Source organism: Prunus mume, linkage group LG5 (assembly GCF_029339155.1).
Source record: "Prunus mume cultivar Tortuosa linkage group LG5, ASM2933915v1, whole genome shotgun sequence".
Classification (NCBI taxonomy): domain Eukaryota; kingdom Viridiplantae; phylum Streptophyta; class Magnoliopsida; order Rosales; family Rosaceae; genus Prunus; species Prunus mume.
In genome coordinates this window covers 2,754,543-2,778,015 of record NC_142702.1, presented here as the reverse complement: position 1 = coordinate 2,778,015, position 23,473 = coordinate 2,754,543, and the positions used below count along the sequence as shown (strand labels likewise).

Sequence of the window (23,473 nt, the reverse complement as noted above, 5' to 3'; positions counted from 1 at the left end):
GGGAAATTAGCTAGGTTTTGAAAGTCTTTAAAATGGTCTTTGCTTGCTGAACGTTTCTTTAGGAGAATCCCATAATATTTGGGATTGTTGGTCATGGAATTTTGCACATTATTATCTTTCTGTTAGTTTCACATTGTAAGGCCATTTAAGCCATATCTTTCATTGAATGATTTTATTCCTCCTAATTTATCATTTTTTAAATTAAGAACTCTAGAAAATTGACATTTGGTATCAGAGCTCTTCACTGGAGCCTGAACATTCGAAGAAAGCAGTAGTTTTTGACTTGCAACAGTAAGAAGTAATGGTAGGAGAAGGAAGTAATTTTGCGCAACCAATTATTCCACGTTTCGACGGGAATTATGATCATTGGTCCATGTTTATGGAGAATTTGTTGCACTCCAAAGAGTATTGGGGCTTGGTGGAGAATGAGATCACACAGTATGCTGAGAGAACTACTCTAAGTGAAACTCAACTCAAGGCCTTAGAAGATCAGAAACTAAAGGACTTGAAGACCAAGAATTATCTCTTCCAAGCCAAGATCAAGCCATTTTGAAGACAATCCTGGCAAAGGACACAACAAAAGACATATGAGATTCGATGAAAAAGAAGTATCAAGACACAACTAGAGTTAAGCGTGCACAATTGCAGGCGCTTCGTAAAGAGTTTGAGATGCTTCACATGAAGGTGGGAGAAATAGTCAATGACTACTTTGCAAGGGTGCTCACAGTAGCCAACAAGATGAGAATCCATGGAGAAAGGATGAGTGATGTAGTGGTGATTGAAAAGATCCTAAGGTCAATGACACAAAAATTTGACTATGTGGTTTGTTCCATTGAAGAATCTAACGAGATAGCTGAACTCTCAATTGATGAATTGCAAAGCAGTTTGCTTGTGCATGAGCAAAAAATTACTGGCCATGTAATGGAGGAACAAGTTCTGAAAGTGAGTTAACAAAATAACTCACATGTGAGAGGAAGGGGTCATGGAGGCTACAGAAGTCGTGGAAGAGGAAGATGGAGACAAGGATCATTTGATAAGTCGACTATTGAGTGCTGTAATTGCCATGAATTGGGGCATTTTCAATATGAGTGCCCTAATAAAGGGCATGACAACAAGGCAAATTTTATTGAAGTTGAAGAAGAGATGGTACTCATGTCTTATGTAAATATGCAAGAAGTTACCACCAACAAGCTATGGTATCTTGATTCTGGATGCAATAACCACATGAGTGGAGACAAGAAGTTTTTTACAACACTTGATGAAACATTCATAGAGAATGTGAAGCTGGGAGACAATTCTAGCCTATGTGTTAAAGGGAGAGGAAACATCAACATTAAAGTAATTTTTTTTTAGGGGGGGTGTTTAATAATAGAAGTTGAGATGGGTCAAAATAGGATGTTTCCGTTGCAAACAAAGGCCTCATGTGATGATTATAAGTGCTTCAAATCTACCACTCAAGAGGATGCAAGCTGGCTGTGGCATTATATGTATGGACATTTAAGCTGGTTGTGGCAAGTGCTTTTCTTTCTCAACAATGCAAGTTGGCTGTGGCATTATATGTGGACTCCCAAGTGCTCTTTTGAAAACTTTGGAACAAAAGCATATGGATACTAGATTACCTAGGCTGCAAGTTTCCTAAAAAAATTGTGAAGAATGCATGATTGGGAAGCAACACCGTGATACTTTTCCTCAGAAGAGCACTTGGGAGTCCTCATATATCCTTAATTTGGTCCATTATTCGGACATATGTGGACTTGTTAATCTTATCTCCAATAGCAGCAATAGGTACTTTATAACTTTCACTAATGATTTTAGTAGGAGGACTTGGGTGTACTTTTTATCTGAAAAGTCTGAGGATATAATTGGTTTTAAGAAGTTTAAAGCTATAGTTGAGAAATAAGCTGGGGTGTTTATTAAAGCATTACGTACTGATCGTGGAGGAGAATTCACTTCACATGAATTCACCACCTTTTGTGAGGAGAATGATGTTCATGGATAGTTAACTACAACCTACACTCCTCAGCAAAATGGAGTTTTATAAAGGAAAAATCGTACTGTTATAAATATGGTACCTAACATGCTTGCAAGAACAAAGGTGTTTTAAACTTTTTGGCCTGAAGCTGTGAATTGGAGTGTTCGCATCTTAAATAGATGTCCAACATTAGTTGTGAAGGATATAACTCCAAAATAAGCTTGGAGTAGGAACAAACCAGGAGTTGCTCATTTCAAAGTGTTTGGATGCTTAGCTTATTCTCATGTCAATGATAAGCTAAGAAGCAAACTTGATGACAAGAGTGTGCCATGTGTTATTCTTGGGATTAGTGATGAGTGTAAGGCTTACAAGTTGTATAATCTAGCTACCAAGAGGATCATAGTCAGCATAGATGTAATTTTTGATGAAAAAGCTTGTTGGAACTAGACAAATGAAGGAGTTGAAGAGATAGTTGCGAATTTTGAAGGGAATGAGGAGAATTCAGCTAGCAGACACTAAATCAGAAGGCTTAGCATATGAGAATTCAGTTACAGACACTAACTCAAAAGGTTCAGCTGATGAGAACTAAGAAGAGCGCATAATCAGAGAACCACGATTAAGAAGACCTCCTACTTGGATGAGTGATTATGTGAGTAGAGATGAGTTATCAAACGAAGAAAATATTGCTCAACTAGCCTTGCTTGTTTACAGTGATCCAATCACCTTTGATGATGCTATGAGAAGTTAAAAATGGAGGAAAGCTATGGACTTAGAGATTGAAGCAATTGTAATGGATATACAAGAGATGCTTAAGGAAAATGGAGAAGTTGACAAATATAAAGTCAGGTTAGTGGCAAAGGGTTAACATAAGAATATGGAATAGACCATGCTAAAGTTTTTGCACCTGTGGCTAGACATGATACAATTCGATTGGTGCTGTCATTGGTAGCTCAAAACAATTGGTGTATTAATCAACTAGACTTGAAGTCAGCTTTCTTGCATAGAGAATTAAATGAGCAGTTTTTGTAGATCAACCACCAGGGTATGTCAGGAAGGGAGAAGAACATAAGGTGTACAAATTAAAGAGGGCTTTATATGGACTGAAACAAGTTCCTCGAGCTTGGTACAGTCGTATTGAGTCCTACTTCACAAAGATGGGCTTCAAGAAGGGTCCTTACGAACACACCTTGTTCATCAAGCATGGAAATGAAGGTAAAATTTTAATAATATGTCTCTTGTAGATGATCTTATAAATACTGAGAATGATGAGACAATGTCTGTTGAATTTAAGAAGGATATTATTGTTGAATTTGAGATGACAAATCTAGGAAAGATGCATTATTTCCTAGGTATGGAAGTTAAGCAAACAACTTATAGGATTTTTGTTGGGCAAAAGAAGTATGCTCAAGAAGTGCTTGATAAGTTTTAGATGAGTGAGTGCAATTCAGTACAGAATCCTATTCTTCCAGGAGTTAAGTTGACTAGACACATTAATGGCACAAAGGTTGACAACACATATTTCAAGCATATGGTGGGAAGTCTGATGTACCTAACTACCACACAACCATATTTAATGTTTGTTGTGAGCCTTATTAGCAGATTTATGGAGTAACTGTTTGTGCAAAATTCCTCACGGGAGAATATTCACTTGTGGATTCTTCAACCTTTGATCTTTCTTTTCTCTCTTATTTTGTTTTTGTAATAAAGACCGGAGTAAATAGACCACCCGGGGGGTGTTGGCCAAAGGCCCTCCGATGCCTAAGTTAGGTCAATTGAATCTCGGAGAAACAATAGCTAAAAAAGGGTACAAAGATGTATTTATGGTGAAAACTGGGCGGCCTGAGCTGTGTGTGGTGGCTAGAGCCGTGTATGTAAAATATGGAGAGAGGAGAGATGTGTGGCCGGCGGCGGTGGTGGCGCCGTCAGTTAGAGAGAGAGAGTGGAGAGGTATTTTTCTTGGATTTTAGAAGTACCTTGAATATTTGATGTAGCTGTGTATTTACAGGCTCCTTGAATGCTAGGGTTGTGCAAAGAATAAACTCTATTTGGAAGGAGTTTATTCTTTCCCCATATTGTAGAGATGGAGTCCATTAGGGATTTGATTGGGATCAAATCTCCTAATAAGGATAATATCTTAATTAGTGATATTATTTTTTTAAATAAAGATAATATCCCATAATAAAGATAATATCCCTATTTTTGATGTCAATTATCTTGCCAAATAAATAACTTAATTAATTGACCTAGGAGATAGTCTTCTTATCCACGTGGCGTCTTATGATTGGAAATTGAAATATTTGCTCCCACAGTCACCTACAGAGCTTCACTTTCAAGCAGCAAAAAGGGCGTTGAGGTATCTAAAAGGAACTCTTGATTATGGTTTGTTATATAAGAGAAGTTCAAAACCAAGTCTAGTGGGATTCAGTGATAGTGATTATGGTGGAGATTTGGAAGATCGAAAGAGCACATTGGGATATGCTTTTATACTAAGTTCTGCTACTGTGGCTTGGTCCCCAAAAAAGCAACCTGTTGTCACATTATCAACCAACTGAAGCTAAGTTCATAGTTGCAGCTTCTTGTGCATGTCAAGCTGTGTGGATGAGGAGGTTATTTGAGGAGTTATGCTACGCACAGAGGGAGGCTACTAAGATTTTTTGTGACAAAAGTTCAGCTATTAAGTAATCCAAGAATCCTGTAATGCATGGAAGGAGTAAGCACATAGACATCAGATTTCACTTTCTTCTTGATCGTACTAAGGATGGAGTGGTGGAGCTGGTTCATTGTAGAAGCCAGGGCAAGTAACTGATATTTTTACTAAACGATTGGCTGGAGGCTTTCTTAAAGATACGAAACCTGCTTGGAGTTAGATCAAGTTCATGTGTAAACTGAATATTCAACCATGTTCAGTTTAAGGGAGGATGTTAAAGTGTTAGTTTGCTTAAAGCATTTGATATTTCTGTTGAATAAACCCCTAAGGTTTATGGAAATTATTTAGGTTTTGAAAGCCTTCAAAAGGGTCTTTGCTTGTTGAACGTTTCTCTAGGAGAATCCCATAATATTAGGTATTGTTGGTCATGGAATTTTACACGTTATTATCTTTCTGTTAGTTTCAAGTTGTAAGGCTATTGAAGCCATGTCTTTCATTCAATGATTTTATTCCTCATAATTGATCTTTCTTTAAACTAGCCTATTTGCACGCACTTCCGCGCCTGCGATAGATTTTTTTTTTAAATTAAAATTTATTTTCGAATTAAAAAAGATAATGAGTAGTTGTGTTCTATAAAAATAAAATCCATTATTTGATTTTTCTTTTAATTTTAAATTTTTTAATATAAAAAGTGTGAATTTACCATATTATCCTCATTTAATTAATAATTTCAATTCTTAATGTTTGCATTAATCAAGGGCATTTTATGGTATTTTGAATGTTTTACCATTCTCTGCCTTTTGCTTTATATATATATATATATATAGATTAAGAAATCTAGAAAATTGACATAAGGTACATGAAGTTTTTGGGCTGTTTTGATTTTCAGGAAATATGCTTTGGCTTTTGGGTTTTCAGTGATCGAGTGGATAATTGTTTGTGCTCGGAATTCTTGAGAGCCTGGTAGAAATGACATGACTTTTTGCTAGTTTAAGATATAGGGGTGAGGCTTTGCGTTGGGAAGTACATAAATTGTTGTCCTTTCTTGTTTACTAGGAACTCAGAATTCATTTTGATTTGTTTATCTTTTTGCTCATGGGTTATGGCATGTTTTGCTTTTGAGTCATGTCACCAAAGACCATTTGGATGGCAGTGGAGGTGATCAGAGCCAAATTGAAGGGGTATAGCTCTCTCTCTAAGGGCCAATGCACATTCATGTCGTAGACGATGGAGAGGGGGATGCCGATGACGGAGGTGGTGAGATGAGAAGGCCCCCTTGGCCTTGGGACAGGGGACGAAGCGGAGGAGCTCCTCAGTGGTATCGGACTTGCTAAAGAGCTGTAAGATGTTGCTATTAGAGGGCAACGATGTTAAGTTTTATTATTATTGTTTTTCTCTATGTTTTCTGAATCATGAGTTATGGGCTCCTATTCTATAGGAAGTCAGTTTGTTTTACTTGGTCTTTAGGAGTATCCCATTTGTTTAGGAGTTTGTTCATCATGGGATTAGTTGTTCCATGTTTTTTGTTGGTTTGGTATTCTGTACGTGTATTTATATTTGCATTTCAGTCAATGAATATACTTCAGTTCAATATAGCTTTCTATCTCTTGTCTTTGAGTTTTCTAAATTTCCAACATCTGGTATCAGAGCCCCCATTGGGCCTGACTTAAATTCTCCAAAAAGCAGCAGCTTTCTTGACTTGTAGCAGCAAGGATTGATGGCATCCGACAAGGTTCAAGAGAACTTCGTGTAGCCAGCCATACCTCGCTTCAATGGTCATTATGACCATTGGAGCATGTTAATGGAGAATTTTCTGAGATCCAAAGAGTATTAGACTCTCATTGAAACGGGAATTGTTGAACTAGAAGGTGGATTGACAGAAGCACAGTAGAAGAGACAAGATGAAATGAAGCTGAAGGGCCTGAAGGTGAAGAACTACTTATTTTAGGCAATTAATAGTACAATTTTGGAAACCATTTTTGAGAAAACCACTTTCAAGCAAATCTGGGAATCCATGAAAAAGAACCAGAGCTCAACAAAGGTGAGACATTCCTAGCTGCAGGCACTCTGTAGAGAATTTGAGACTCTACAAATGAAAGAAGGTGAATCTGTCGCAGACTATTTCTTAAGAACTATGTCAATTGCTAATAAGATGCAGATGAATGGTGAAAGTATTACAAATGTGGCCATTGTGGTGAAAATATTGTGCTCGATGACCCCACGGTTTGATTATATTGTTTGCACCATTGAAGAATCAAACGATGTTGATGAACTTACCATTGATGAGCTGCAAAGTTTGTTGCTAGTTCATGAGCAAAAGGTGAACCGGAGCAACACCAAAGAATAGCAAGCTTTAAATGCTGCAACCCATTATGAATCTTCAAGTTCGAGAGGCAGAGGTCGAGGAAATCGAGATGGAGGAAGACCACATGGTGCATATGTTGAGAAGGCCGATGATTCTCACAACTCAAACTCTCAAAGTAGAGGGAGAGGACGAAGACAACAATATGACAAGTCCAACATTAAATGCTTCAGGTGTCACAATTTTGGTCATTATCGTTCTGAATGTTAAGTTTCCGAAAGACAAAGAAAATGAGGAGAAGTCGAATTTTGTAGAGAAGCAAGAAGCAGAAACCCTTTTAATGGCTTGTCATATCGAGGAAGAAGCTGATAAGAATTTATGGTACTTAGACACGGGATGTAGCAACCATATGTGTGGCAACAAGGATGTTTTTTCTGTTCTTGATGAAAGCTTTCGAACCATTGTAAGGTTTGGGGACAATTCCATAATTTCGGTGATCGGGAAAGGTGATGTCAAAATTCGAACCAAAGAAAATACGCTTCAAACTATTTCATATGTTTTCTATGTTTCAGATTTGAAGAGTAATCTGCTTAGTGTGGGTCAACTCGAAGAAAAGGGATATGTAATCACTATCAAGGGAGGCACTTGTCTGATTAATGATCGGAAGAAGGGTGCCATTGCTCAAGTCAAGATGATAGCAAATCGTATGTTCCCTCCGCATATCAAGCATGATGTTCACTCTTGCTTCTCTACAAGGTGAAAGACCCGACATGGGTATGGCATTATTGCTCTGGTCATTTGAATTTTAAAGGTTTGAAGACCTCACATGATAAGGAAATGGTGATTAGCCTTCCTCAAATCAATTGTCCCTTACAAGTCTGTGAAGAATGTGTTGTTGCAAGCATAATCGAGATCGATTTCCAAAAGGAAAGGCTTGGAGAGCTTGTAATCTGCTGGAGCTGATTCATTCAGACATCTGTAGACCCATCAATCCGGTATCCAATGGAAAAAAGAGATATTTTATTTCCTTTATTGATGATTTTAGTAGGAAAACTTGGGTCTATTTCTTGCAGGAAAAATTGGAAGCTTTGACTGCATTCAAAAGCTTTAAAGCTCTTGTTGAGAACGAAACAGGGAGAACTATTAAGGTTCTTCGAAGTGATCGTGGTGGAGAGTACAACTCCAAAGACTTTGAAAGCTTTTGTGCTCTACATGGCATCTGTAGACAGTTGACAACAGCCTATACATCGCAGCAAAAAGGTTTATCCAAGAGAAAGAATCGAACCATTCTAAATATGGTTTGAAGTATGCTAGCAAAGAGTCACGTTCCAAAGGCTTTTTGGCCGAAAGTAGTAAATTGGAGTGTTCATATTTTGAATAGAAGTCCTACGTTCACTGTCCAAAATATGACACTGGAAGAGGTATGGATTGGTCGTAAAACAGTTGTTGATCACCTAAGAATATTTGGCTGCATTGCTTTTGCTCATATTCCAGATGAGAAAAGGAAGAAGTTAGATGAAAAAAATGAAAAATGCGTGTTTCTTGGCGTAAGCGAAGTCTCCAAAGCTTACAAGTTATTCAACCCATTCACAAAGAAGATTGTAACCAGTCGAGATGTTGTGTTTGATGAAGAAAATACATGGAATTGGGTCAATATTAGCTCAAGATAGTAGCAGATTCCAATTAACTTTGATGAGGAACAAGAAAAAGAAATAACTAGCAGCTTTACCACTCACTCAACTCATACCACCTCCCCAAGGTCTCCTACAATCACAACAAATGAAGGCGAGCCATGTCTTCAATGTTCAAAGAAGCGACCAGCATGGATGACGAATTATGTGTTGGTTTTAAAACATTTTTATGAAGTTCATTTGAATCTTAAACATGCATTTAATCAAATTAATCGCAGCGGAAGAATATGGTGGTTGTTTAAATTCAAAAACAAAACTTCTTCCAAGTATCTTAAGCCATGAACATTGATATGATTTCATAAATGAAAGTACAAGAGAAAAGGATAAGTTCCAATTATCCTTGAAGCTATAATATGAACCAAGTTGTGTTTTGGTCTTCTCTTGATGATTTCCCTTTGTTGATTTCCTCTCTGATCTTTCTCCTTCTTAATATGGCCTCTAAGTCCCCACACCAATGGAACCCTGAGATGAGAGGGAAGAATCTTGGGAATTCAAGGATGCTAGTGCAAGATCCCCAAGACTTGGTTTCAATCTAAATCCCTTGAAAGATGATAGTGTTTCATTCTTGAAAACTCACTTTTTATCTCTCTTTGATCTCCCAAACCTATTTGGTTGATGTTGGATTGTGTTTGTATGTTGATGAGCTTGTGGAAACAATTCCCATACACATCTACTTAAGCATTTTCGGCCAAACCCCATGGGGCTTCCAAAATTGGGCCTTATGACACTTAAACCATAATATTTATGTGTCTTAAGCCCTTGGGGTTGATATCCAACCATTTGGGCTTCCTTTTAACTATTACCGAGGTCCAAATACGTTTTTACACGTAGTAAATCATCCACATCAAATCAATCAAATTGATTTCCTCATTCTCATTTGTATTACTCAAAGTTAACCATTTAAGGTGTGCGATCCATTAGGTTCTAATTTAGCAAGGCAGTGGGAAAATATTAGAACTTTTTCTAACCAACTGGAATTAAAACCCCTTTTTAATTCTTCCTTTATTTGGATCGATCACAATCAATCCTAGGACTTCCACGAGCCAAGAGTGACATCTAGCAATATATCAAGGCTACCCAAGCTAATTAGAATAGATGAAGAACCTATTCAGTTGGAATTGCAATGCAATACGGTCCATCTTATACAATGTTTCCAATCATATCATTAGGGTACAGATTGATTATGTCAAACCCCTAATATGATTAACCTCATGTGATTTGATAGAACATGAATAAAAACCACTTTCTAAATCATGTTCAAGTACTTCGCCCAAAGATTCAATGAATCATATCTTGAAACATTCTCCTTTTCGTATCAAAGGTTGAGATTCCTTATGTATATTCACATGCCTCCATGATAAATTGAGAGATCCCAATAAAATATAAGGAAAATATTTTACGACTTGCCTTTGCGAGCTATCAAAGATCAATAACGCATCACAAGACAACCATGATTCCTCAGGTCTAAGGACTAATTTGCATTATTGCAACTACGAGTTCTCGTTTGACATATAGATAAATGCTCTATACGAGAACTACAGTTGATCGCGTTCAGTGTACTCATTCACTAATGAGCACCTACATACTTGTATTACTGTCAACTACACAAATGGTTTGAGACCAACCATCCTCATTATTGAGCATACATAATATGTGCAAATCTTGATGGTTTATCAATGCCCATTTGATAACCCTATGATTAGGAAAATTTTGAGATACTGCAGTTAGAGATTAAAGGTCTCCTGAATCTAAACTTCTTTAGATTACTTTATATCTTATTTAGTACATCCTGGACATTTGTTTCTTTGCACAATGTAAAAGATAACAAAATAAGATTGCCATTTTTTTTATCATATACGAAATGTATTCTAAGGAGATTACATCAAATGTATTGGCTCTTAGGGCACATTTCTAACATTATGAGGTTAGAGATATTGTTCAAATTGATGGTGATGATGACACTATTGCCCATTATACCTTGTTTTCATATTGTGATCTAATAAGTTTTCAAGAAGCTATGAAAGAACAAAAGTGACAAAAAGCCATCAATGCAGAGATCAAGTTTATAGAGAAAAATAACACATGAGAGTTGACAGACCTTCCAAAAGGGCAAAAAAAAATTGGTGTCAAGTGGGTTTTCGAGACAAAGTTGAATGAGGAAGGAGAGATTGACAAGCATAAAGCACGTTTAGTGGCAAAAGGCTACGAGCAAAAGTTTGGTGTTGATTACAAAGAGGTTTATATTGAGCAACCTCCTGGGTATGTGCAGCAAGGAAATGAGGAGAAGGTGTACAAGCTAAATAAGGCATTATACGGACTGAAACAAGCACCTTAAGCTTGGTACAGTCGTATAGATGCTTATTTTGCTAAAGAAGGCATCCATAAATGTCCATATGAACACACACTGTTTACTAAAAATGGAGATGGAGGTAAATTTCTAATTGTGTCCCTATATGCAGATGATTTGATTTACACAGGAAATAATAAGGCAATGATTGATGCTTTTAAGCAATCCATGATGAAAGAGTTTGATATGAGTGACCTTGGATTGATGCATTATTTTTTGGGAATCGAAGTAGAGCAAATTGCTGCAGGAGTTTTTATTTCACAAAAGAAATATGCTCAAATGATTTTGGACAGATTTGAGATGAAGAATTGCAATTCTGTCTCTACTCCAACTAAATATGGATTGAAGCTATTGAAGCGTCCTGGAGGAAAGAAAATTGACAGCACTTTTTACAAGCAAATTATGGGCAGCCTCATGTACTTAACAGCAACTAGACCTGATATGATGCATGCAGTGAGTCTCATCAGTAGATACATGGGAAGTCCGACTGAATTTCATCTCTTTGCAGCTAAAAGAATTATGCGTTATTTGAAAGACACTATTGACTTTGGAATTTGGTACAAGAATGGAGGAAAATCAGTACCATTTTAGGCTTTACTGATAGTGATTATGCTGGAGACTTGGATGATAGAAAAAGCACCTCTAGTTATGTTTTTATGATAGGTGCAGGAGCTGTTTCATGGTCCTCAAAAAAGCAACAGATTGTCACTTTATCGACAACAGAAGTAGAGTTTGTTGCTGCAATATCTTGTGCATGTCAAGCAATATGGTTGAAGAGAATGCTTGAAGAACTACATTGCTGTCAAGAGGGCTCTATTCCAGTATTTTGTGATAATAGTTCAGCCATCAAACTTTTAAAAAATCCAGTTTTACATGGAAGAAGTAAACATATTGATGTGAGATATAATTTCTTGCGTGATCTCTGCACCAATGGAGTCATTGATATGATTTATTGCAGAAGTGAAGACCAAGTTGCAGATATTCTAACAAAGCCTCTCAAGTTTCCTGTGTTTGTAAAGCTGAGAGAATTGCTAGGCATTTGCTCCTTTAAGGATATTGCTGGGTGAAGTTAGTTTTTTTTTAATGCACAAGAACTAAAGTGTTTTTTTTTTTTCTTTAAACTGATTGTCTGCTTACTTCAGTTTAAAGGATGGTGTTAAGTTGTATTATTATTGTTTTTCTCTGTGTTTTTTGAATAATGAATTGTGGACTCTTATTCTATAGGAAGTCAGTTTGTTTTACTTGGTCTTTGGTAGTATCCCATCTATTTAGGAGTCTGTTTATCATGGGATTAGTTGTTCCATGTTTTTAGTTGGTTTGGTATTCTGAACGTGTATTTATATTTGCATTTCAGTCAATGAATATACTTCAGTTTAATATAGCTTTCTATCTCATCTTTGAGTTTTCTAAATTTCCAATAGATGAGGGGGGAGAGGAAGTCAGAGCAGATGCCGAGGGAGATGAGGTTTGGGAGATCTTGTGGCGACAAAGCGGACTTAACACTTGAAGAAGATGAGCGATGGTGTGGAGACTGGGTAGTGGGAAGGCGGTTAGTGGCTGGGTTAGAGAGAGAGAGAGAGAGAGAGAGAGAGAGAGAGAGAGAGAGAGAGAGAGAGAGAGATGTTTTTTTAAAAATAAAAATAAGTTTTTTTTTATATAAAAGAAATTCATTTTTATTAATTTTTTATGCCACATCAACATAAAAATGGGAATACATCTACCACGTCATGATTTAATGTCTCTCCTGACGGAATTAGTTACAAAGGGATATTTTGAAAGGTCTCGTGAAGTTTGTGTACTAGTCAAACCGATCAATATACATTGGGTATGAATTTGTAATTTCTCCCATAATTTGGGGGGTTTATTGTAGTTAATCTATTAAATTATTTTTTGGTGTGCCCCTTTATTAAGTAGGTAAGAATTAGCGAAGGCGAGAGAATTAAAATATTTTCTGGCGTGTCCCTTCATTAAGTAGATAAAAATAAGCAAGGGCAAAAAGAGCCGAGCGAAAATATTAGGGTTAGATTTTTTCATGTATATAATATGATCTTGTGTTTGAAAATATAAGCGCAGGTGCATATGCCTTCTCAAGTCTCAGCAAATGTCATAAATAAAGAATTAATGAATTATCCTTCTTTCAAAAGGATTTGTAGCTAGGAAGAGGATCCTTCCTCGTAGAAATGATTCGGCTTGTCTCTCTCCCAACATATTAGTTGGTCAAAGTAATTGAGTGAAACTTATCATGCGATGAGAGAGATAAAAAGAGAGAGAATGTACACACAACACATATGGTTACTATTGTTACTAAACACATACACACATATGCTAAATGCATACACACTACACATATGTTATGTTAGGATTTGAACCTGGATTAGATTGAAATTAAAAAACCACTAAACCATGGGTGCTGGAGTCAACCTATCAACAATACTGCAGTTATCTATATAAGTGGTAATAACAAATAGGACCTCAAATTTAAAAATAAAAATAAAAAATAAAATTGGGGCTCCATTGAGCCGGGGCCCATGGCAGTCGCATCTCCTACCCTCGCTTAGGAGAAAAACTTAGTTGCAACAGGAATAATATGCAATGCCACGTGGAAGTGTTATCACGCGTGTCATTAGAATTATTGCATGGGATCTTTCTACCAGCTCAGAGCTGGCTTTGCAAAATAACTAACATAAATGATATAGAGAGATGCAGAAAGGTAGGAATCATATATTTGCTTCCTTTTTTATTATTGGTAAAGCATAGAGAGTAAAAACTGGGGGCTGTCTCATTTCATTCCCCAAATACAATGACTGTGAAGTTATAGACGATTACAATCACATGTAAACACCCAACATCCTTGACAGGTCACCATGATACAAAAAGAGGAAAAATTGCAGATAGAAAGTTGAGTTTTTATGACTGTAACGAATAACAGTAACGAAAAGATGACAAGGCAAAAAATTAATCATGGGAGTGCACTGTCGTAATATTGCTGTATTACTAGACTGATGAAACCTATGGTGGTGATCGACCCTTGAGAAAGCGCCAAGGCCCTGTTCCAGTCCCCATCCTGCAAATGTAGGGTCCAAAATCAATTTTCTAATTACCAACTACATCCTAGTCTAGTCATGATACTAATTATGTGCCGAGTGTTGGAAGAGGTTTCAAATTTGATTCTGTCCTTCATTGATAAAAGAAAAGTAAGTACATAAATGATAATTACCTCCATACACCAGCAAATGTACGCAGCGCCATGTAGATGGTTAAAGCAATCCAAATTCCAATGAAACCATGGGATTTGGAGAGAAGGAACAAGGATACAATGCTTGCTATGGCCACCAGAACCTGAGAAGGAACAGAGAATTTGGTTTTGAAGAATTAGTAACGCAATTTGTGAAAAGAGAATTCAGAAACATCAATTGCAAAACTTGTAGTATCATTTATAGTGTGGTAAATGGTTTACAAGAGACTTGCCAAGGAGTATGCACAATACGCAAAGTCAGATGCTCCGAAGTTCACACCATCAAAGACAAAAGACAGTGAATTGATCGGTTGTGTGGCTGCTACAAACTGATCGATAGAAAACAATTTAGTTTAAATATTCTTTCATCATTCCAAAAAAAAAATAAAAATAAAAAAAAAATTAAAAAAATTATTGAGAAAGAGAAAGCTTTTAGATGAGCTAAAATTACATACCGGGAGGCCAATCCTTATAAGGTGCAAAACATTGACATCCCTAGAAAAGATTCCAGCTCCAAAGTACAAACCAATTCCGACAACAAAAGTAAGCCCCACACCAAGGATAAAGCTCATCTGCACAAATATTCCTTCACAAATTAAAATGCTGATTGTTTTCACAAATGTGGAACGTAACGAAATTGTTAAAAGGAAATAGTAGGTTAGTTATGAAGTTCAAGTCATGAATGGTCTATAGATACATAGTCTCTGCTGCTATGTGCACTAACTGAAGTACCTGTAATACCCTGGTTGCGGTAGCTATGGCCTTCTTGTAGTCTTTCTCAGCAAATGCACATGCTAGAATAGCCTAAAGAGCAGGGGACAATGACACAAAGATTGTTTGAGTAAGAAGCTTACTTACTTGCAACTAAAATAGCTGTAAGTAACTCGAGATGATATATGTTCAAATGGAGAAAAAGAAAAAAGAAATACCTGCCCTGCAACAGCCAAGCCATCCGCAAGAAGAGATGATGTCAACCAAACCTGCAGGCAAGTCTGAAATGCAGCCATAGGAGTTGGACCTTCCCGGGCGGCCAGCGATGCTGCCAAGGTCACACAGAAGGTCACAGCAACCACCCTTGCCAACAACAGAGTACCTGTAACCAAGCATAAAGAAAAATTATACAGAAGCCAACCAAGTAAGAATTATATATGTATGTATGTAAGAATAATATATTCACTGAATCTCCACTCCCAATTTTGGATTATTGAGGGATGGAGGTAACATTTATGCAAGTACAAAAGTGATATAAGAATTGAGCTCATTACCATTCCTCAGAAACCGACCAAACTGCAAATCTTTAATACTTGGAGGTAAGAGATCAATTTTTTTGGTTAAGATTATGAAGAGTACCAGTGCCATCAAGTATCTAAAACGAATTAAAAAAAATTAATCTTAGCAAAGATGCATCAAATAACATATTAAAGTTACAAACAGCTATACTTCAATAGCAGCTGTACATATGAAACAATAAAAATAATACCATGACAAGGGTCACACTACTCACTGAGAAAGAACATGTGCCAAAGCTGCACCTCTGATGCCCAAGCCACAGACAAAGATGAGCAGTGGATCCAAGGCAATGTTAACTCCATATCCCACAACTGCGATACGACCAAATGAAACAAATAAACCCGAGGAAGTAGTTAGAAGAATTGGTCATTACTACAGGTTTTTACTTATATACAGTAAGTTTTTTGGCCTACCAATGACATATAAAGGAGTTTTGGTATCCTTAAAACCTCGGAAGATCCCTTGCATGGCCAATGTAAGAAGAACTGCAGGTGCACCAATCGATCTAATTTTCAAGTACTTTTGTGCTGGGGCTAGCATAGGGGAATCCTGCTCCATAAGAAGAGCTGTAATTATTTCCATCATTCAATAATGATCTTTAAAGTGAAAAAAATGTTAATGAGTTCAGTTGATTGGGAGCTCCTAAATGTTTAATTACCTACAAAATGTATATAAAAAACGTTTCTACATTCTAGAGATCATATGGGAGAAAGTTTGTTTCAATTTTTCTTTCTCATTGATTTGTTTCCATATCTTCAAATTGTATACATCTTCATTTGTTTATTATTAGTATAAGAAATATAAATCACTTACTGATTTCACACCCATGACACCCAGAAGAACTTTAGTTGAAAAAATGATAAATATAGCTTGCAAAAGGCCAAGTATTGTCCCAAAGATGAGTGCTGTCGATGCTGAAGCAATATGTCGCTTCTGTTTCTTGATTTTTTCTTTCTTATTGGTGCTCATAAGATCAGAAGGGAGCTCGTCAACTGTTGTTCTCGAACCTAAATCAAGAAATCACAATTACTAAATGTCACAATGATAAAATTATTCAAGATGATTAGATCTTTGTGTTTCAATTTGCGTATCTGTCAGAGAGCTAGAGAATGAGTGAGGAAAGTACCATTTTCTAGTGGATTACTGTTTTTAGCAGCACCCTTCTCTGCCTTCTCGAGCTTAACATTTTCCTCTATGGCTTTGTTTGCTTCACTGCTTTCAAGTAATCCGTTGTCTGAGCTCTCACCTTTCGCCTCAGGTGCACCTTTTCCTGCCGCCACATGCTTATCATCCTCAGCAGAAGCCTCTTCCATCTTTCCATTTCCCAGATGCTTACCATTTTCTTTAGCTGTACCATTTGGTTTAGCAGCCCCTTTTTCCAAGTCATCAAGCATGTCTGCCTTTTGCAATTGCTCACCTTTTTCTGATTTCATGTTCATTTTTGCAACAGTGTCTTCCTCAGCAACGAAGGAAGTTGTAATACTGACCAATGGGAATACAGTAATTCTTGAAGCTTGATTGAACAGGGCAATAGATACTCCTGCTGCTGCAAGTTCCACCGGACCTAGACAAAACCAAATTCATGTTTTTAAGTCGCTCCACTTGAAACAGACATCACTCCGTATATTTCGATATCAACTAGCTAGTCAATATTGCCAAACACCATACACAATTGTATCTTATTGTGAACATGCAGACATAAATATAAACAAAACTGTCTTAAAAATTGAAGCCTCCAAATTTAAGTGCTTCAAAAAATCAAGAAAGCAAAAGCAAGCGTACGTACCTATGTGACCTATGAATGCCGTGTCAATCAAAGAAGCGATAGGATCAGCAGCTGTAGCCAGAGCAGCAGGTAATGCAATATCTAGGATCTCCTTACCAAGAATATCCCACTTGAAAACCCGCCTGCAGTAAATTATTTCAAAGAAACCATATACTAATATTAATAATCAATGAGAAGGGAAGGCCATACCAACCTTAATTTGATACAGCAAAGGCTCCAGAGAGAGAGAGAGAGAGAGAGAGAGCAAAGCACTAATTAAACATTGTAAAATTGAAACTGCACCTTGCATCTTTGAAGAAAACGCCAACAGGCATCTTCCACTTGCTCACTGGTGCACGCAAATCTTGCTCCTCAGCCATGTTTAAGTTGATACTGCAAGTTCAAAATGTTTATGATGTTGAAGAATATAAGTCCCACATCGGAAACTTGACTAAATAAAATACAACATATAGTGAATGGTTCCACTACTAATATCACCGAGGCCTTTTCGTGATAAAAACCGAAACCTATTAGGCTTTATAGATAGTTAAGTTGAGGACAATATCAGTGTTGCTAGTGGTGTATGATGATTTTATCACAAACTAAGCTCAATTTAACTCATATACCAAATGAAGTGCTCAAATGTTGAAGAAGCTAAAAGGTGAGCGCCTGAGAATTAACTCCTAGAAGGTGACACAAAGACACTACAACTTGAAGGGGTATTTATAGTTGCATGAGTTGGGTCGGTGATACCTTCCTGAGTTATGATGTTTTGTAGACTCATCATTACATACAAGCCTCTAACATGCTTCGTTTTTAAAATTTTTTTTTATAAATTTTTTAATAAGTACAATCAATTGTGGGAGGGGGGAGTTTACACAATACTCATTAGGTGCCTGGGCGTTTCGAACCTCTGACCACATGAGTAGAGATGGAAGAGCTCACCCGAGAGCAGTTTCACCGGGAGGTCTCAGCCCGGGCAAGAAGCCCCCTAGGCCCCCAATTTGGTTTTCAGCTCTTAAGTCTTGCCAGGGCAAGAGCTGGGCTCCACCAACTCGAACAAAGGCTTGTTTGGGATGCTGCTTGGGCAAGTTGACCTAATGTTGACATAGTCATATTCTTCACTTCCCACACCAAAACTCTATACAAATTCCTCTCCTCATATTTCATGTGAATAGTGGTTGCCCTTGTGTTGTCATGACAACGGGTGGAAAACCAACACAAAACTTGCTATGACATGCACTATTTAGGACCATTATTCCTAAAATACCCATTAATTATTAATTCAATCAAGATTCAAAAATCAAGCAAAAAGTTAAAAAAGATAAACAAACCCAACAACCTCTTTCTATTCTTCTTCTTCAATCCCAATTCCAGGAAAAAAAATATACATTCCCCAAAGACACCCCCTTAGTATGCATTAATGCATTAATATCCAGCATGCCCCTTGCTTTTCATTCAAAGCATGCTTCAAGCCTTCAACCCCATTTGTGTGCATTAATGCATTAATATCTTCTATTTCCTTGACTTCCTGACCAAAAAAATATAAAAATCCCTCTATTTCCTTGACTTGATAAATATAGTTGTAACAATTTCACATATTTGAAGCTTCATTCAATTGGTAATTGTTTCCTCTAAATCTATATCTGGATTATACTATTAATTACAAGATTAAGAAAAGAAAAAAGCAAAATGAATGTTTCTTTTTCTCACTTAACTTTCGAGACGTAATTAACATTCGTTCTTCAATCTTCACATTCGTAAATGGATGAATGAATATAAATGGATGAATGAATATACTCAACCAACCCCAAAAAAAAAGAAAAAAAAAAAGGAGAATCCATGTCCGGATGCGTACATATATTGAAAACCAAAGTTACAGACAAAAAAAAAAGAGACATATATATAATGATACTTCAGAAGCTATAATTTACACATGCCCCGTTCTCAAGTGGTGCCAGGAATGAAGAAAAGTGAGAGGGAGGAGGGAGAAGGGAGAAGGGAGAAGGGAGAAGGGGGGCGTCCTCAAGTGGCTCCACATCTAGACAAAAATTAAGTTTGGTATGTAATTTTGCAGACTGTAAATCTGAACCTTCCAATCTAGACAAAAATTGAGAAGCTGGCAAGTAACATTCCAAATGTCTTGGAAAAGGAAAACATCCAATGCTTAAAATGCCTAATCTGTGATTTTATATTCCCTATAGGACTATACAATAACCGCAGCATAGTTTATATATATAATTAGATTTCGTCATTTCAGGTGGGATACTTTTAACAAGTCAGAATCAAACAAAGTTTAGGCGAATTAGAGAGTGCATACAGGATACGTGTCTTGTGATAATTAAATGTCTTGAGAATTAAAGAACTTACTTTATATAAAACTAATAACCAATATATCGACAAAATAAAAAGGAAAAAAAAAAAAACCATGTTCATAAAAAGGAGAAACGAAATAAGGTGGTTTAGATGGATGTTTGGGAAGAAGTGGACACCATTGAAACTGGGCAAGCACGAAAGCAAGACTTGTTTGGACACGTTGACGTCAACGACCAATTTAAATACCAAATTTTTTTGAAAAAAAGAGCAAACAAAGGTTGCTGATATACAATAACCACAGCATAGTTTAGGTCCTATTGAAAGATCAAACAAAGGTTCCTGATATAGCAAAGATTCCTTGCCAATTATATATTAAAAATGGCACGTAATCCACATATAATAAATGGGTGAAACAAATTTGTAGTTGCAAGACTTAAAAGTTGAATCTAGTACCGGTTAGGCAAGGAAAAAAAATTAGTATAAATAAACCTGTAAGCTAGGGAACTCGTACAATGGCTAAACACAATGTAGAAGAGAGAAAGGACGTAGGTGCGTGAACCTTGCTTGAAGAGTCGACCTGTCTTATATATGAGAATGGGTTTAATTAATGGAGGGCTATACATACGCGGTCGGTATATTTTTGTCCTATTACTATGAATCATAGAATTTATATTGGGAATCAATGTATTGGAATCATATCAACTACTCTCCTTAGAGGGTGTATTCAATTAGGATTATAGAGAGTTTAAAGATATTTTAAAAATTCAGGTGTATTCAATTTTGTTGTAAATGCATGAGTTGGTGGATGACCACCATACCTCTTAGTATTCCACCGTTGGATTTTATGTAACCTATGCACTAAGTATTTGTAATTAGTGCTTGTAACCTATAGGTATATTGTAAATGATGGTATTCAATCTCCTATCTTGTAAGCCTATAAATTGGTGGTTCTACCAAAGATTAAGTGAAGAAAAACATGGTGAAACTTTATCTTTAGCATATCACTTCTCTCTATATTTTCTTCCTCTAGTTTTATAACAAATTTGGATTTATACGAACTTTAAAAGAGTTTCTACAAGTTTGGGTGTATTCAATTCAGACTTATATTAACTTTTAAAAAGTCCATACAAATATAATTTTATGGAACTTTTAGATTTCACTAGGCAAGAAGTGGGCCATGAAACAGGGCAAGCGCGAAGGCAAGACTTGCTTGAGCAAGTTGACGTCAGCGACCAATTTAAATACAAAAAAATTAAATAATAAAAAACAAAAACAAAAACAAAAACAAAACATGAATAGCGTCTGCCCTTACTTGCCCTTGCCCTTCGCCATGGCACAACTGGTGGAAGTGCTCTAATAGGGACCAAATGGTCATGAAAAGTGTCCATTTAATGTTGGCTTGTTTTCCCAAACTTTCTCATGAGAAGGGAAAATGAAACCCAAGGGGGGATGAGGGTTACATTTTCCCCTTATTTTCCCATGTACCACTTTCATTCAACCATTTCTCATGCATGGACTTATCAAACATGGGAAAACAAGTATTTTTTATCCAATATTTTTTTGAAGTTATTGATTAAAAAAAATATTTTTCTAAAGTTTTGTACAATTTTCGATCTACATCTTTGACAGAGGTTGCTGCAAATCACCTAACATGATTTAAGATTTTCCAAGTCACCGATTACCCCGTACTTCCATGTTGGAGTGAAGTCCTCAAACCACTGAAGTACAAAACTTGGTTGTGTTAATTCCATATAACAAATGTATATAACGGTATATAGTTCCAAGGAAGTAATAAAAAAAAAAAAAACAAAAAAAACAAAAGTGCACAACTCAAACCCTAACTTATCTTCCTCATTCTTCATCAAAGTTTCACTTCCCTCTCTCTCTTCGTCTTTTTCTTCCTTCTTTATTTATTATTGTTTCTTTTTCTTCTCACCTTCTTCTTCTTCTTCTCTCCTCTGTCACTCTGTCTCATTGCCTCTCTCCATCTTAGGAGATCTGAAGCCTCGATCTGGCCTGTGTCTCCCTCTACTTCATCACCGCTTCTCTGCCTCGACTTCATCGCTGTCTGGTTCTCACCGCCTCGTCGTCTGGTTCTCACCACCTTGTCGTGCGGAGGGTGTAGCAGCGACGTCGTTGATCGACACCTAAACCAAGCCAACCCAAACTGTTCGATTGGTTAATCGAGGACTCTGGTTAACCAGAGTTGGTGGTTTGGCGTTGGTGCCGGAAAACTCTCAATGCCTTTGGTGGGCTGTTGGGAACCAAATCACACCGAGCCCACGCCCTACTATTGGTGAAGTTTATCTAATGAAGTATCTATTTGATAAAAAAATAAATAAAATAAATAAATAATTGAAGGGATAAGATGCAAATCCCCAAATGAAAATTTCAACTTCACTTACTGATCCTAAAAAAAAAAAACAGCAAATCATGAAATATCCGTCAAATCTACATTGGGGTCGAAAAAACTAGGGGGTTTAACTAAAACACCCAAAATGGGGGCTGAAATTATAAAAAAACCCAACACCCAAAACACTTTATAAACACACCCAAAACCCATCATTACACACATTCAAAACCCATTTATAAACACACCCAAAAAATATACAATTGTTGATTTTGGGGTTGATTTTGGGTGTGTTTCTATGTTTAAATAGTGTTAGGGTTTTTTTATAAATACATGTCTAGAATTGGGTTTATTTATAAATTTGTCAAAAAACTAGAACAGGAGAGATGTAATTTGATCAACGCCAATGGACAAGTCAATTGTTTATCAGTGTGTTCACAAAAATATTCTTAAACAAGAAATAAATGTTTACAACTAATACATGGGTATCGAATTTTCACAGAAAACCAACCAAAACTCCAATTCATCTAATCAACAATCCACTATTATTTATATCTCAACAGAAGTCACCAAAACTGCAGATGGATCCAGAGGCGAGTTTCTGCAAATTGGGCACGTCGGATGTAGCTGCAGCCATGTGTCTACACAAATTTGGTGAAAGAAATGGCCACAATTAGGTACAGATCGCAAGACGTCTTTGTCTTCAAAGTCTGCCAAGCATATGCAACAGCAAGAAGGAGCTGAAACCGAGCCAACCATTCGCCGCTTGGCCTCAGAGTAAAGCAGCTTCGGGTAGCTGCAGATTGTGGCTTCATCAAGGCCTTGTTCAATGGTTGCAGAGCTTTCGTCGTGGTAAGACGGATCAATGGGAGATTGCCTTCGGTTGCAGCAAAAGATCAAGACTATGAGTAAGATTATGGTGAGGACGCCAATGAAAACTCCAGCAGCGTCATATATTTCATCACTGTCCATGTTGTTGATGGCTGAAGCTAAACCATGTAGCAGAAGAAGAAGAAGGGTCCAAATTTTTTCATTTTCTTTTTGACTGGGGGAAGGCCTAGAAAAAATAATTGAGAGATGGATGGGATGGGAATGAGAGGGAGGCGATTTGTGGGGATTATGTGGATTTGGAAGTATACTGTATATTGTATCTGGTAATTGACCTAGCTGGTATCTGGGGAGTTTGTATCTGATAATTGTTTTTTTTTTTCTTTTTCAGTACAAGCAATAGTCTAAATCACTGGGAGAGGATTTCTCCACTGGAACTTGAGACCTTTGGTATGCAAGTCAAGGCCATTTTCCACTGGGCTAGACCCGCTTTGCCTACTTGATAATTATTAAAAATATATACTTTCTATTAGGGGTGATTGCGGTTCGGTAACCGCGAATTTTTACTCAAACCGCAAACCGACCGACTATTTGCGATTTGGTGATTTTTGAAACCGCAAACCGACCGCGTTTTGCAGTTTACGCATTGAGGTAAACCGCAAAATGCGGTCGGTTATTGCGAATTAGCGGTTTAAAACCGTAAGTTCTCAAGCATTCACAAAAATATATA

General features: G+C 36.9%; 2 protein-coding genes and 2 pseudogenes across 7 annotated transcripts; 2 read left to right on the top strand and 2 right to left on the bottom strand.

Annotated features, from left to right (window-relative positions):
- The first annotated feature begins 597 nt into the window (after positions 1-597).
- Positions 598-6,966, top strand: LOC148916638 (uncharacterized). Its single transcript, XM_089052248.1, has 3 exons — positions 598-942; positions 1,090-1,338; positions 6,778-6,966. The coding sequence occupies exons 1-3, from the start codon at positions 598-600 to the stop codon at positions 6,964-6,966; spliced, it is 783 nt and encodes a 260-aa protein (XP_088908374.1).
- Positions 6,967-11,259: 4,293 nt separating this feature from the next.
- Positions 11,260-12,026, top strand: LOC148916637 (secreted RxLR effector protein 161 pseudogene; annotated as a pseudogene).
- A 1,677-nt stretch (positions 12,027-13,703) lies between these two features.
- On the bottom strand, positions 13,704-17,629 carry LOC103330489 (protein DETOXIFICATION 43-like). Of its 6 annotated transcripts, none has more exons than XM_016794141.2 (13): positions 17,553-17,629; positions 17,271-17,392; positions 16,611-17,048; positions 16,298-16,491; positions 15,898-16,033; positions 15,699-15,795; positions 15,460-15,560; positions 15,124-15,287; positions 14,927-14,998; positions 14,650-14,766; positions 14,428-14,523; positions 14,177-14,298; positions 13,704-14,023 (listed from the first exon to the last, which is right to left on the bottom strand). In XM_016794141.2, the coding sequence occupies exons 1-13, from the start codon at positions 17,627-17,629 to the stop codon at positions 13,969-13,971; spliced, it is 1,791 nt and encodes a 596-aa protein (XP_016649627.2). In that variant the 3' UTR covers positions 13,704-13,968. The 6 variants fall into 6 exon arrangements, with proteins under 6 accessions (XP_016649627.2, XP_088908804.1, XP_088908805.1 ...); XM_089052678.1 differs by having other exon boundaries at positions 16,749-17,048; XM_089052679.1 differs by having other exon boundaries at positions 16,298-16,468; positions 16,765-17,048.
- A 4,835-nt stretch (positions 17,630-22,464) lies between these two features.
- On the bottom strand, positions 22,465-22,887 carry LOC103330488 (RING-H2 finger protein ATL70 pseudogene; annotated as a pseudogene).
- Positions 22,888-23,473: the final 586 nt, after the last annotated feature.